Raw genomic sequence first — 13737 nt, forward strand, 5'->3', positions numbered from 1 at the left:
CCGAAATATTATCATTATTAGCTGTTTCCAACTGCTTATTTGTACCTAGTTTGTTGGGTCATAGACCTTTGTTGCATTTAACCAACTTCCGTTACTTGTAGACGTGACTGAACCAAGCACTGAGACTGCTTGGGAAACAGCGATGGGTGTTTCACCATTAGAGGGAAATCTTTCCCGCTGGATTCCACTGAACCTGCTGCATGCAACACGTCCCTGAGTCCTACTGCATGTTCTGCTATTTATCCCACAGAGCCAACCAAACACTGCTTCCCAGTGAATCCTCTCCTCAGCTCCACCGTTAATAATAATCCAATTAAGTCATTTGCTTACGTCGACTTTCCAGAAGAGGGCGGTGTCAGAACAGCTTTAGCTGCACGCCCAGCCGACCACTGCAAAAAACACCAACAAGCTGAGTTTCATAAAGCCTCTGCTCTCCAAATCAGCCTCCTCTTTGTAGTTCTCTTAAAAGGCAACTGAGGTTCTGCCCAAGTACAACTTTACACTAATTCTTAAATCAATTTCAAAAGCTTTAGACACATTCAGAGACAGAATATTTATATTCTCGCATCGTGAGATGAAAAATGAATTAAGACTGGTGAGACTGATGACTTTTAACACTATTTACAGTGTGATGTAGGCTACAGCGTCCCCAAAGCGTTCTCCAGCAGCCCGGCGTGACGTCGCTTAACCCGGGATAAAAACGAGAGCAGCACAAGTTCTCCGCAGAGAGGCAGAGCAAAACAGGAAATGAGGCCATTTTAGTTTCACAATAAAATCATGAAGGTGATGATAGATAGATAGATAGATAGATAGATAGATAGATAGATAGATAGATAGATAGATAGATAGATAGATAGATAGATAGATAGATAGATAGAAAATAGATAGATAGATAGATAGATAGATAGAGATATTTTCTTTATCCAGAAGGAAATTAAGGTGTCCAATAGCATATACACAACATACACACACATAGGCACACAGACATAAGACATGTGACATCCATGCATACATACATAGTACAAAAATACAAAGGTAGATATAATTAGTGTTCCCTCACAGTAAAGTTACATTCTAGATAGATTGTAGAAAAAATGCAGAAAGGTGCAATGGTATCAGAGTGCAAATTTTATACGACATACACAATATATCAAAAATATAATAAACATTACTTAACTATACATAGACACTAGTAAAAGACTTGAGCTGGTGTCTCAATGTAGATTTGGTGTGTAGGAGAAAGAAACAACATACGTTATTTCAATTGTATTTCACATGCTTACTCCTTTAATAACATTTTATACTGAATATTATTATTTATTAAATACCATTTGCATGTGTCTCTTCTAATCTTAATTTTTACGGGTTATTTTAATAGGATTATTATGGTTTTTTTGGGAACCTTAATAACACCTTAAATTAATAATTACCAGATGAACTAATATTTTTAAACTAATGTGTAAATTAGATGAAAATCACATAGTCCTTAAAATCTTCATTTCTATTTTATGTTTAACTCAACTCAACCGTATTTATAGAGCTCCTTTCATGCATACAGCCCAAAGTGCAGAACAGACAATAACAGATGTTAAACAAGTGATGAATAAATCCAACAAAACAAACGAAACACAAGGATTAACACGGATAAACTAATGCCATTACATTACTGCAAATTAAAAATCAGAGGATTAATTTTAATTGACACCTGAAACTGACTTGTGGATTTTTCCAATAAAGGAAATCAATGAGTAAATGAATTCTCTCAGGTCATTTTTATCCAATATTTGGTTGGCCTGGTCTCCTTGTGTAATACTGCCTGTGTTACCTCCACCCTGTGATGCATCATCACACCATCAGGTTCTGGACATCCTTCTTTCAGGAGAACCTGGGCTATCAAGATCTGCTGCAGGGAAGTCACATGAATGTAGAAATTGTTACTATGATTAGAAATACAAAAGAAAAGACTAAACGGAAATGGAATCTTGGAGAAATATATTGAAACACATAGAGAACACACTGACTAAACATTTTGGCTTTTGAAAAGTCTCCAAAGTCTTGGCAGTCAGGGGAAACAAAAAGAATATCTTTAAAGGTCCCATGACATGATGCTTTTTGGATGTTTTTACATAGACCTTAGTGGTCCCCCAATACTGCATCTGAAGTCTCTTTATATAGGCCTTAGTGGTCCCCCAATACTGTATCTGAAGTCTCTTTATATAGACCTTAGTGGTCCCTAATACTGTATCTGAAGTATCTTTTATATAGACCTTAGTGGTCCCTAATACTATATCTGAAGACTCTTTTATATAGACCTTAGTGGTCCCCCAATACTGTATCTGAAGTCTCTTTTATATGGACCTTATACACAGGGCTCGGTTTACACCTATCAACATTTCTAGCCACTGGGTGGTCATTGGCAGGCTGGGGGAACGCATATTGATGTTAAAAAACCTCATAAAGTGCCAAATCACACTCATTTTCCTCGGATCAGGGAGGCTCCAAAATCATGGTTGCAGCTGTCGCCATAGTCCCGCTACACATTCCGTTCTTGAATGCCATGTTACATCCTGCCCCGATCTGCGGTGCCCAGCTACGTCCTGCTACGATCTGCGGTGCCCTACGTCCTGCCCCGATCTGCGGTTCCCAGCTACGTCCTGCCACGATCTGCGGTGCCCAGCTACGTCCTGCTACGATCTGCGGTGCCCTACGTCCTGCCCCGATCTGCGGTGCCCAGCTACGTCCAGCTACGTCCTGCCTACCAAGAGCCTGGGTCTGGGTCTGGGTCTGGGTCTAGGCCTGGGCCCGGGTCTGGGTCTGGGTCTGTTCCAGGTTTCTTCCCAAAGGGGAGTTTTTCCTTGCCACTGTTGCACTGTTGCTTGCTCTGGAGGAAACTACTAGAACTGTTGGGTCCTTGTAAATTCTGGAGTGTGGTCTAGACCTACTCTATCTGTAAAGTGTCTTGAGATAACTCTTGTTAGGAATTGATACTCTAAATAAAATTGAATTGAATTGAAAAATTAATTTCAGCCTTCAGGCTTCTGGCCTTTGCATACATACTCATAGAACTGGGTTCATATCCAGTAACCACTATTTTCCAATACACATGGATACAATGCCCACCCTGCTAGGCTTTTCTATTGGCTGACACCCTTTCAGTTGACAAAACTGCATGTGATTGATCAGTCAGCGCCATCTTGCATCCCAAAGCAGAGGATTATGATTATTTTTCATACATAAAGATAACTAAATAGCCGTTCAATCATGGATTTCTTGCTCTGGAATTTCTCGTCAGAGTCTCCGAAAAGTCTCAGCCGGCTTATTAAACTTCTGGAATGACTACAAAGACACCAAACATATTCCTAGAAAGCTGGAACTTCTGGCTATTGAAGCTTCAAACAGACGTGACGCTGGGTTGAAAGGTGGCGCAGCCAATCCCAGATTTTTGAGTTGATTTTAAGATTGATAATTATTTATTCATGTCAAAAATTCCACAATGGATTAAAAGGTTTCTGAATGGCCAACAATTGTTAGAGGACCTTGTTCAAACGGAGCATTTTTCTACTTCTAAACAAACATCTACACTGTGTTCATCTATATTAAACATTACCACAAAGTATTTTGTGTACGACAACTTTAAAGGGGTTAAGGAAAAAACTTGTTTATCCCCAAAAATCCATTTAAATGGGCTTCTAAACTTAGGCTCTTATGTTTGAAATGGGTGTTGTTTCTGCCTTTTCAGATTACTGGCAAAATGAAGGTACCTAACACCTAATAAATTAAGGCAATAGATTAGTTGTGCTGTAGTTTCAACACTTAGATTCAGAGGAAGTGAGGGTTAGGGTTATGACACTGTCATGACATTCGCGTCAATATGTTTTATTTTGAAAGGTAAGGCCGGAAGAGGTCTGCTGCGAGTGTGCACTGTGTGTGAGAGGCGCACGTCCGGTGACAGCAGCAGACACCGCCAGGGAGAGCGCGGCGGACCTGGGATCAGCCAGGAGCGAAGATGTGAAGGTGGAATCCGACAGAGCAGACCTGTGTTTCTCTGAAGAACAAGAAGAAGAACAAGAAGAAGAACAGCAACATGCTCACACAGCAGGAACAGGAGCTGTAGTTTGGATCTTTATAAAATCTGGAAACATCCTCGCGTTATTTTTCTTTTCTTATTTTTCTGTCTCTGTCCACCTCATATATTTTACTGGAAGCAGTGTTGCGCGGAGTAAGGAGCATCGTTGACGTTCACTGGATATTTATTTTTAATAACACAATTTGGAAGGAGTAGCTGCTCCGTGAAGACTTTATGGGATTATTCTCGACGCAGAACAACATTGGGCACCATGAGTTCCAGTGGTAAGTCCATTCTTGCGCGCTTTATCTCTCCACTTGAAGCGCCAGGACAATACATGTGAGAGCTGAGAGAAGTACCATAGAGAAAGAACAGTCTCTATTTGATGGAGGAGACTACAGAAAGACGTTAAGGTTTAGTCCATGCAATTTCACTTCACCTGATTATACCATATTATTCCGATTCATAGTTATATTATATTGTAAATATATGTATATATATATATATATATAGAACGGATGCCTCTGCTTAGTGTGTATCGAGCCCCTATTATAGACTTGGAGCAGGTTCAAGAGACCTGAGTATCTGGGGCTCAAAGTAGCATTTACAATAGTTCCTGCATAGAAGAGCGTTTTCGGGATTCTCAATCCACATTAGCAGCTGTTTGCTTGGCCCCCTCCTCTGTCACGTCTCTTTCCTCTTCTTCTCTCCTTCTTTGCCTCTTCACCACCACCAGCAGTACATTTGACCTCTCCTGGAAGACCACCCAGGCGTTCAGCAGTTGCCTCTTTGTAAAAGTCCACCTGTCTCTAACTGTTAGACTAACACATTGGTTGCAGGAGAAGGAAACCCTTGTTGCGCTGGAGGTTTCAGACCTGACCACTGTTGGTCTCATGGAGTTTAGTTCACTGTGATGCAGCACATGACGAAAAGGTCTGACAGCCGAGGGCTTCTGTCATACTTACCCTAGACCGGCCTTGGGGCCTGGGGCCTGCCATGATGCTGAACTGACTTTGTATCAGCTGACTGTGACCCTGATCCTCTGTCAGCTGAATCAGGGCTTTCCCCTGCAGGGCTGACTGCTCAGCTGTGTGAGCATGTGCACGTCTGTATGTGTGCCTCCACTTTGTTGTTTACCTACTTATCACTGGTTAACCCCCCCACCCTGTCTTTTAGCTGTCAGCAAGGCCAGGTAAAGTTGATGTGCACCAGGTGCTCCATCAACTGATGGTATCATGTGCTTCCTGTACCCCCTCCCCTGTCCTCTGTGTCTACAGGAGGAACCGGGTATTACTGCATCATTCATAATCTAGTCATTGTGTGGCACTACATTATTCATCCAGTGCTCTTTACCCTCTGGTACTGCTGCTTGCCTGACTGCCAGTTCCAATGCCGTTCATGCCAGGAGTGGTGTCTCAGATCCTTGCTTCCACAGAAAATGTGTAGAATTCTTTTGTTAAGCTTCATAATGCTTTTCTCAGCTGACACAGAGAGGGAGGAGCGCATGCAGCCAGCATGTGGAGAGCTGTCACAAGCTCTTGTAATTTGAAAGCATGTGCTTCAACAGGAAAGGCACACAAACACACCCATCAATAGCATGTCAACCTGTGGTATACCGTTTGCCCGTGAGTATGTGTGAACCTGTGTTTGTCTGTATTAAACTGTGTGTGTGTGTGTTGTGTGTGTGTGTGTGTGTGCGCGTGCAGCATTGTCCCAACAGGCAGGTGATGGTGTGACATGTGTCTGTACTATGGCTTTAGGCATAAAAACAGCAGGCATCAGAGCAGAGGATAGACCCTCTCCTCTCCTCTCCTCTCCTCTCCTTTCCTCCAGTCTGTCAAACATATGGTCCCCTCCACTCTCAACACTCTCAACGTTTGGACATGAATGGGCCTTTTATGCTGTGTGCAGTGTTTTCCACTGCATTGGGTGTGATAGCCCAGAGGCCATCGACACACACAGTGTAATTACACACAGCTCTGACTGTCCGTCTTCATCTTCTGGGCCTTCTATCTCACATGGTCACTGGGTTTTGTGCGTGTTTGTGTGGTTGTTGGACTCCTATTTTCTGCTTGGCTAGCAGCAGGACAAGGACTGTGGGTGTAGCAGGTTAGTTCCAGGTGGAAAGAATCTTGGTATTACATACTTAAGATACACTATATGCACACAAAGAAATATTCCTGCCAAAATTTGCAAAATGTAACCAAACTGACAAATCAGATGCAGTGTATAGTATGTGTGTTTCAGGGGAGTGATAAAACACATGTTGATCAATAGAGTGATCATTGAGCTCAGGGACCTGAGAGGATCTGCAGCACTATACATCACAGACAGCACTGACACTCTCCCCTTCCCTCTCAATCTCTCTATGTAGCAGAGAGTTCTCATCAAACAAAATACATCCAAAAGGCATTCCCATTTAGGTGTTTTAACTTCAAAGAGTGTGTGCGTCTAATGCAACCTAATGAAAAAGACATATGTTTGAATGCATAAGTATGGAAATCAATGCCAGTTAGTTGCACTCTCCATTGAATAATTTTCCAATTTGCTGTGTATTCTCTTACATAGTATTTTTAGCCACAATTCAGTCAGCATCTCCTTCAGTCAAACATCTCAACAATGGTTGGACGGCTGGCCATGAGATTTACTACAGATACTCATTGCACCCAGAGGATCCTTATGATTTTGGTGATCCTCTAACTTTTCATCTACTAGCAGCTGTTTAAAGTTTTTCTTACGGAAAATCTCAAAATCTACTTAATGTGGTACATAAATGTAATAGTTATGAGACAATGAATCCTCTAATGACTTCCACCGACACCAGTAGCAATGTTCATGGAAATCCAGCCTTTTCCAGATACCTTGTCATGGATCAAAACATTTGTCAAAGGGAAATTTTGGTTTTATGATGATGAAAGGCAAAACGTCCACAAAATTATAAGAAGTCCTCTGGGTGCCCTGAATATCTGAGTGTGAGCAAGGGTAGACGGGGAGGGAAGCGATATCATATATGATTCCTGCTCTTCTGCCTCATCTGGTGAGCAGTCCAAACACCATTTATCACTCCTCCTACCAGACGCCTTCGTTCAATATCACAGAGAACAAAGGTGGCAGACAAAAATGTGCAGATGCAAACACAGATGTTGGGATGCTCACATGAATATTCATAGTAGACAATCATATACAACTGGTATATTTACAGTCTGACATTAGATTAGGCACGCTTTTCTTGTCAAGTTGCAGCTCTGGCCATTGAGGTTACTACGGTATTCAGTTTGATTTGTCTAGAACCGTTAAAGCTCTTGTCATGTAGACTGCATGGAAATATTCAATTTCCATTTCATCTCTACACCTATTTTTTAATGTTTATTGTGAATGAATAGAATGAAAAGGAGACTCATTTAGCTTATAGCTACACCATTGTGGTTATATTGTATGTTGCGTCCTCAGGGTTTCTGTCTGCATGACCTTGGCTTCTGGTGGGACTGAGTGATCATTCAGAGTAACAGTCTGACCTTTCTCTCTCTCTCTTCTCTCTCCTCTCTCTCCGTATAGTGATGGTATGTTTGTGATAGCAGTGGACACCATAGTTTTTCTGATTAATGCTCCAGGCCAAGGTCCTGACAGAGATGAAGGGAGATAAAGAGAGGGGACGGGGGAGGGCAGGGAGACCCCTGATCATTGGCTGCATAAGATTACAGACAGGGAAGCCAAGGTGTTGCTTTGTTGTGACAATGCATACTATAGTATGAAAGACAAAGAACCTATTTTAGCTAGATACAGCTTTAACCGGATCGTTTCACTGCACTTTAACCTGCAGAAAATATGAGTGTTATAATAGTGATATGATTATTTTCCTTTGGCACCTGAAGAGATGCTGTGAAGCTTGGATCATGTCATGATCATGTCACAATCATGTTTCCCAATTTCTGAAGCAAGTAAACCTTATTTCAGAAAATGGGCTGAGAACTATGGATCTTAAGTTATTATGGGATTTTTAATGAAACACTGTGTTTTAAATTTGTCACCAAGACAAATATGTGATATTAGCTGATGGTCTTGTGGAAAATATTTTTATTCAGTCACGTCAACATGGTGAATTCTTGAAGCTGGCATCTTGCTGCCATTAGCCAAACTACATACTGGTGCATGTCTTGAGCAAGGCACCGATCCATGACATCTTTCTATTAGTGCATGCATAGGTCAGGCCTGTGTGTATTGTGTGTAATAACAACAGAGTGTAAGAAACATACATATACATTATTATTATTACATTATTATATTTTTTCTTTAATAATTTGCCCTGAATCCACATTGTCAATGTTTTTCTTCTCTTTGATTTTTTACGCACACTTCACTCCACTCTCTCGTCACCATTGATCTCCCAGCATCCCTTGTGACTGAGCTCCCAGCAGGTTCTTCCCATGGGCTGTCACGTCAGGGGCAGAAAAAACAGCAGCCTCTCAGGCCCTGGCGACGCTGTCGGCCTCTCCAACCCTGGCCCTGTTCTTATCACCTGTCTGCTCTACTCACCACTGATTTGGAGTCCCCTTAGTCTGGTGGCCATCATTAGAAGAATGCCTCCACACCTCAGCATGGGAGAGGATGGAGGGTTGTTTAAGAGCTCCATAATGGGTTTAGACAGGGAGAACATGGCTGTGTTCAATGAGAATGAACGCCCTGACACAATTAGATAGAGTTACGTAATGCTTCAGCCCCTGTACCTGGATTGTCTGCATAGGTGTGACTTATTGGCATGAACAATCAAGACGTTCAACAAGCACCGCTTTCATTGTAAACATACTTTTTAACAATAAGCAGGAATCTTTGCTATTTACTGCGCCTCTGCCTGTCCAATTTGGGCATGTGTTGACAGGCTTCATTCAGCACCTTGCTCAGTTTGTATGTACTGTTATTTTTATACAACTTTGCCTGGCTGTGAAAGCAGAGGAGGTTATACTGTGGCAGAGGTTTGTTTCAGCCCTGTTTCAGAAGGTCAACACTGTAAATAAATATCCTGTAGGTGTTGGCACAGGCTTGCATGTGCTGCCATTAGCTCCCATTATCTCTCATTCTTATTTATTTGGTTTTATGACAAAAAGACTCCCTTTGCCTGGTTCTCACACACCACACACACCACACACACACCACACACACACCCCACACACACCACACACACACACACACACACACACACACACACACACACATCCACAACCAAGGGAGTTTAATTTGAACCAGTGGCTGGGTACCTGTTAGGCCGGGTGGTGGGTCCCAGTGGTGCTGCCAGCCTTGTGAGGGAAACAATGAACTATTGCATATTTCCAGAGCCCACGCTTCTGTACTGAACAGGAAAATAAGCAACCATGTATTCAGTTTGTCTTGCACCCATGGCTGTATAGTCCCTCCACCTGAGTAAGCCTACACATACTTTTGTCAAACCCGGTGTGTGCGAAGCGTGCTCAGGCTATGAAGCGTGCATGACTGTTAGACTTTTTAAGTGCTGCAAGTGTGTCGGGATTCATCCAGAGAAATGGAATTAGAAGGTATGTTACTGTGCTGCTCTGTCTGAAGCAGCAGAGTCCTTCAGTCAGCTCTTCAGGTAGACAGCTGGTTACCCTGCCATTATTCCCCTACCACAAAGTGTAGGACCACTCAGATGCTCCTTCAGGAAGATGGAGCAAAATAAGAGACTGTAAGCCCAGCTGTTCTGGCACAGTCTTAGTATGTGGAGGCTGGTTGTCTCTGCTTGTGGATGCCAGAGAAGTGTTTATAGCCTTGAGTAGAAGATAGACCTTTAAAGAGCCTCTAAAAGCCTAAGAGGTCTTAGACTAATTCATTTTCCTCACTCATTTAAGATCAAATGAATCTAACATTTTGACCTTGTAAGCTAATGCATAACGAGGTAAGGGGATCCATCGACTTTCTTACCTGACGCAGCAGTGTGTGTGTCAGCCTTATGAGTGTGTGAAAGATGGAGACAGTGGGTGAGAAAGCCTGGAGCTTAACCGTCTTACTTTGGTGTCAGACCTCACAGCTTCAGAACAAGTGTTGACAGAGCTACTCACTGGTCTTATCGTGTGAACTGCACACAGTGTTAGTGGGTAGTCTACTCAGCCCAGTGCTGGTGATGGAGTGCTGCATACAGTGGAAAAATCTTTAAATATGAAAAGCAGTTGGTGGCTGGGATAGCTCAGTGGTAGAGCAGGTGCACATATATAGAAGTTTCCTTCTTGACGCAGTGGCCGTGGGTTTGACTCTGACCCTTTGTTGCATGTCTTCAGCTGTCCTGTGGAAAGAAAGACCTAAATGTTTAAGTGTTTCATTGTTTATGAAGCTACCTTTGTGGGTTTCCTCACCTCAGGTTCTGCTAGCATCTGATTGGTTAGTTCTGCTACATGTGAGTGAGAAACAAGGACATTTTGTTGTGTAAACTCTAGTTTTATTTTAACTATCTCCAATATAAAAAACACAACAGCAAATTTGTAAGGATATAAATATGGATCATTAACTGTAAGCATTCTAACCTTTAGACCTGATAGCTTTAGCCTTTGTCTTTTTTGCAATATTATATGAACTATTGACAAACGATTTCAAGCGGTAATTTCCCACAGTTTATTATTATAAACTGCAGTAGTGCTGTGCAATGAAAAGCTTTACAGTTGTAGCAATAATAACTAGCATACACTCAACCTTAAAAAAAGGTAATTTAAACCCATAAATTGAATAATAAATGTGTGTCTTTTTGTCTTCAACAGCTTATCAACCGGGCTCTGTGGGTGCTGAACAAAGTTCTGGACCAATCCGATGCCAGCGATGTCGGGAAGTATGCAAAGGAGAGGTGGTACGAGTACAAGACACCCACTTTCACGTCAAGTGTTTCACCTGCACCGGTAAGACATGGGAACCCGATCCATAACAACACAACACAGCAAGTATTGAAGTAGACAAACAGCTGTAGCAATCACACAAACACACACACATACACACACACACACTCACTCTTCATCAATCTCCTAGAATACACGCTGAGTGCAACTGTTAGCCCCCGGTGGGGATTGGAGCGGATCAGAGGTGCCTTGCAGGGGACTCAGGCTCCTGCAGACCTGCAGAGGTAACGCTGCCAACTTGGAGAGGATTTTCCTTCGGTTGTACGCTGTGGTCTAATGACGCTGTGTCAACTAGCTTCGCAGTGCAACAGGTGACCACTGGTGACCTGCAATACACACTGAGGTGACATCATCTCACACCCTCTTACAGCAGTGTGGCATGTGTTTCACTATTGTTATGTTTAAAAAGGAATTTATTTATTGGTTTACAAGAAATAATTTGTGGGGATTCCATGCCAAGCCAAGAAATAGTCAATCTAATAATGTAGGCCAAATATACATTTATTAGAAATTATATTGTTACTGTGCATTGTATTTGTCCCGCTGCGGCTGTACAGCCTGGAGAGAGTGTATTCAGTTATATGTTAATACAATTACCAAAGCAAAGACAGTCAGACATGTTGTTAAAAATGCACGGGGATACAACCGGACCACTTAAAATAGGGAAGGTAGGCCAGATCTGTTCTAATCATACTTATTTACTCCATGGAAATAATTAAAAAAAACAGACTTAAAATGTAGTATCCGAAAGCTTGAAATTACATCTGTCTATCTATCTATCTATCTATCTATCTATCTATCCATCCATCCATCCATCCATCCATCCATCCATCCATCCATCCATCATCCATCTATCTATCTATCTATCTATCTATCTATCTATCTATCTATCTATCTATCTATCTATCTAATGCCTAAGTGTTTGCATCACATTGTCACTGCTAATGGACAATAATTGTAATAATTTATTTAAAAAAATGTCAGTTTATTATTTTTCATATTTTCCCTAAATAATTCTGTATGTATCTTGACTTATTCCATGTTTGAACAAATCATTTGCAGAACTTTATTTATTCCTAAACATTCCTATTTAAATCCTTTGGGCATCATCCTGCTGGCTGCCACAGGTACCTTTTCATTAGACTGTGTAATACAAATATTACACGTATTACACGTATATATTAGACACAATACATACATTTTTGCACATACTGCATTTCATTCAAATGTCCAAATGCCCTTCACTGTTCTGCAGTAGATAAACTCACTGAAGGGCTGTTATTACATGTTTTCTATGTGTTGCTGTCACACACTCATTAAAAACACTTGTATACAGTGCACACATACACACATGCACTCAGCCATATGAGCGTGCACACTTGCTGTGGTTGTGAGGGGTTGCTGTGGTAACGGTGTAAAGGGGCACCCTGGCCCTGGTTGGTGGATATTCTCAGCATCTCTGTGGTGCTATTATCCAATTGTAAGGCTCTATTCTGTGCCCCAGAGAAAAAGGGGGGTGAATACAGGAAGCGAGCAGGGAAGAGAAGAATAGGGGGGATGGGGGTTCTGTTTGTGTCGCCTAAACATTACATCATCACTCGAGTGTAATACAAATCTGGTTCACCAGCTCTTCCTTTTTTATTTCCCTTTTACTCCCACCAGCGACACTGTATTGGAAAGCTGATGAACATCATGTTACAGACAGCCCTCCCCTCTCCGGTTCCAGAGAGCTCTCCTCATCCCATGAGGCAATGGGGCACTATTGTATGGCTAGACTCTGCCACATCCCAGTATATATTATGCTCTCCTGTATGGGCCTCTGCATAGCTAGCAGTTTTCTAAAGCTTTTGTTCACTGCCTCACAAACAAACAACTTGCATGTGCTGTTGAACTTCATAAACTTAGTCTACTCTCTCTGGGCTTCTATTCTCTGCTTTTCATTCCATCCCCTGTTCGGTATATTTTCCTGGCTGAATGGTTGTGAATGCACTAGCAGGTATTGAAATCAAATTTCTATATTGTCTTCCATCTCTCCGTTTCTTTTTCTCTCTGTTTATTACTTTCTACTCTCTCTTTCTCCCTTTATTTCCTGATGAGAGTCGTCCAAGCATTAAATCAATTTCTAATCTTGGGACAGAATGACATTGGCATGCGGGGTGTGAATTTGGAGGCTGACTAATGGCTTATCTGTACTATACCATTGTGCCAGAGTGACAATCCGCTGTCAAATGCCAATTGCATTATCTGTCAGACGTGTTTATGAAAGGTGTGACTGGAGTGTGTCAACATTTGATTTCATTCTTGGCTTTTTAAGAGAATACGCATGTGTGCTCAGGTTATTGACCTTGATCAATGATGGTGTGAAGGAACAGCCATACAACCAGCTCAAGAAAGAAGTCAGTGGAAAATGCTGAAGACAGAAGCCAGCTCACCGATTGATGCATCAACTCCAGACATAGAGAAGGCAGTGGGGGTGTATGTGTGGCTCTCGTAGCACTTCTCAGTGTAGCAGCGGGCTGTACTGTATGGATAATGAGGTGTTGTATTACCAGCAGACGGGCTGACTCGCGCATACAGGCCTAATGACATAGTGACCACATTTATCCAGCCTCTGAAGCATAATTGGAACTCTTGGATTCCAACAGAAACAGCAGGACCTGTCAGTGGCACGAGCGCAAAGCTATCACACAAATAAATAACATGCAAAGGCAAAATGTGCACGTTCTTCCTTGTGGAGCCAACTCACTAACAGAAAACAATATAAAACAATATCAAACAAAT

General features: G+C 42.0%; 1 protein-coding gene across 9 annotated transcripts in view; it reads left to right on the forward strand.

Annotated features, from left to right (window-relative positions):
- The first annotated feature begins 3971 nt into the window (after positions 1-3971).
- Positions 3972-13737, forward strand: part of ablim3 (actin binding LIM protein family, member 3) — a 45511-nt gene continuing 35745 nt past the window's right edge. For 4 of the 9 annotated variants that reach the window (XM_032528244.1, XM_032528246.1, XM_032528248.1 and 1 more), the window contains exons 1-2: positions 3973-4350; positions 10822-10959. In XM_032528244.1, the coding sequence (XP_032384135.1) occupies positions 4338-4350; positions 10822-10959 (151 nt within the window). In that variant the 5' untranslated portion in view covers positions 3973-4337. Of the gene's footprint in view, positions 4351-10821; positions 10960-13737 lie in introns of all 9 variants that reach the window. The other 5 variants (XM_032528252.1, XM_032528253.1, XM_032528247.1 and 2 more) reach the window with 3 other exon arrangements.

This window comes from Etheostoma spectabile, chromosome 10 (assembly GCF_008692095.1).
Source record: "Etheostoma spectabile isolate EspeVRDwgs_2016 chromosome 10, UIUC_Espe_1.0, whole genome shotgun sequence".
NCBI classification, from domain to species: Eukaryota; Metazoa; Chordata; class Actinopteri; order Perciformes; family Percidae; genus Etheostoma; species Etheostoma spectabile.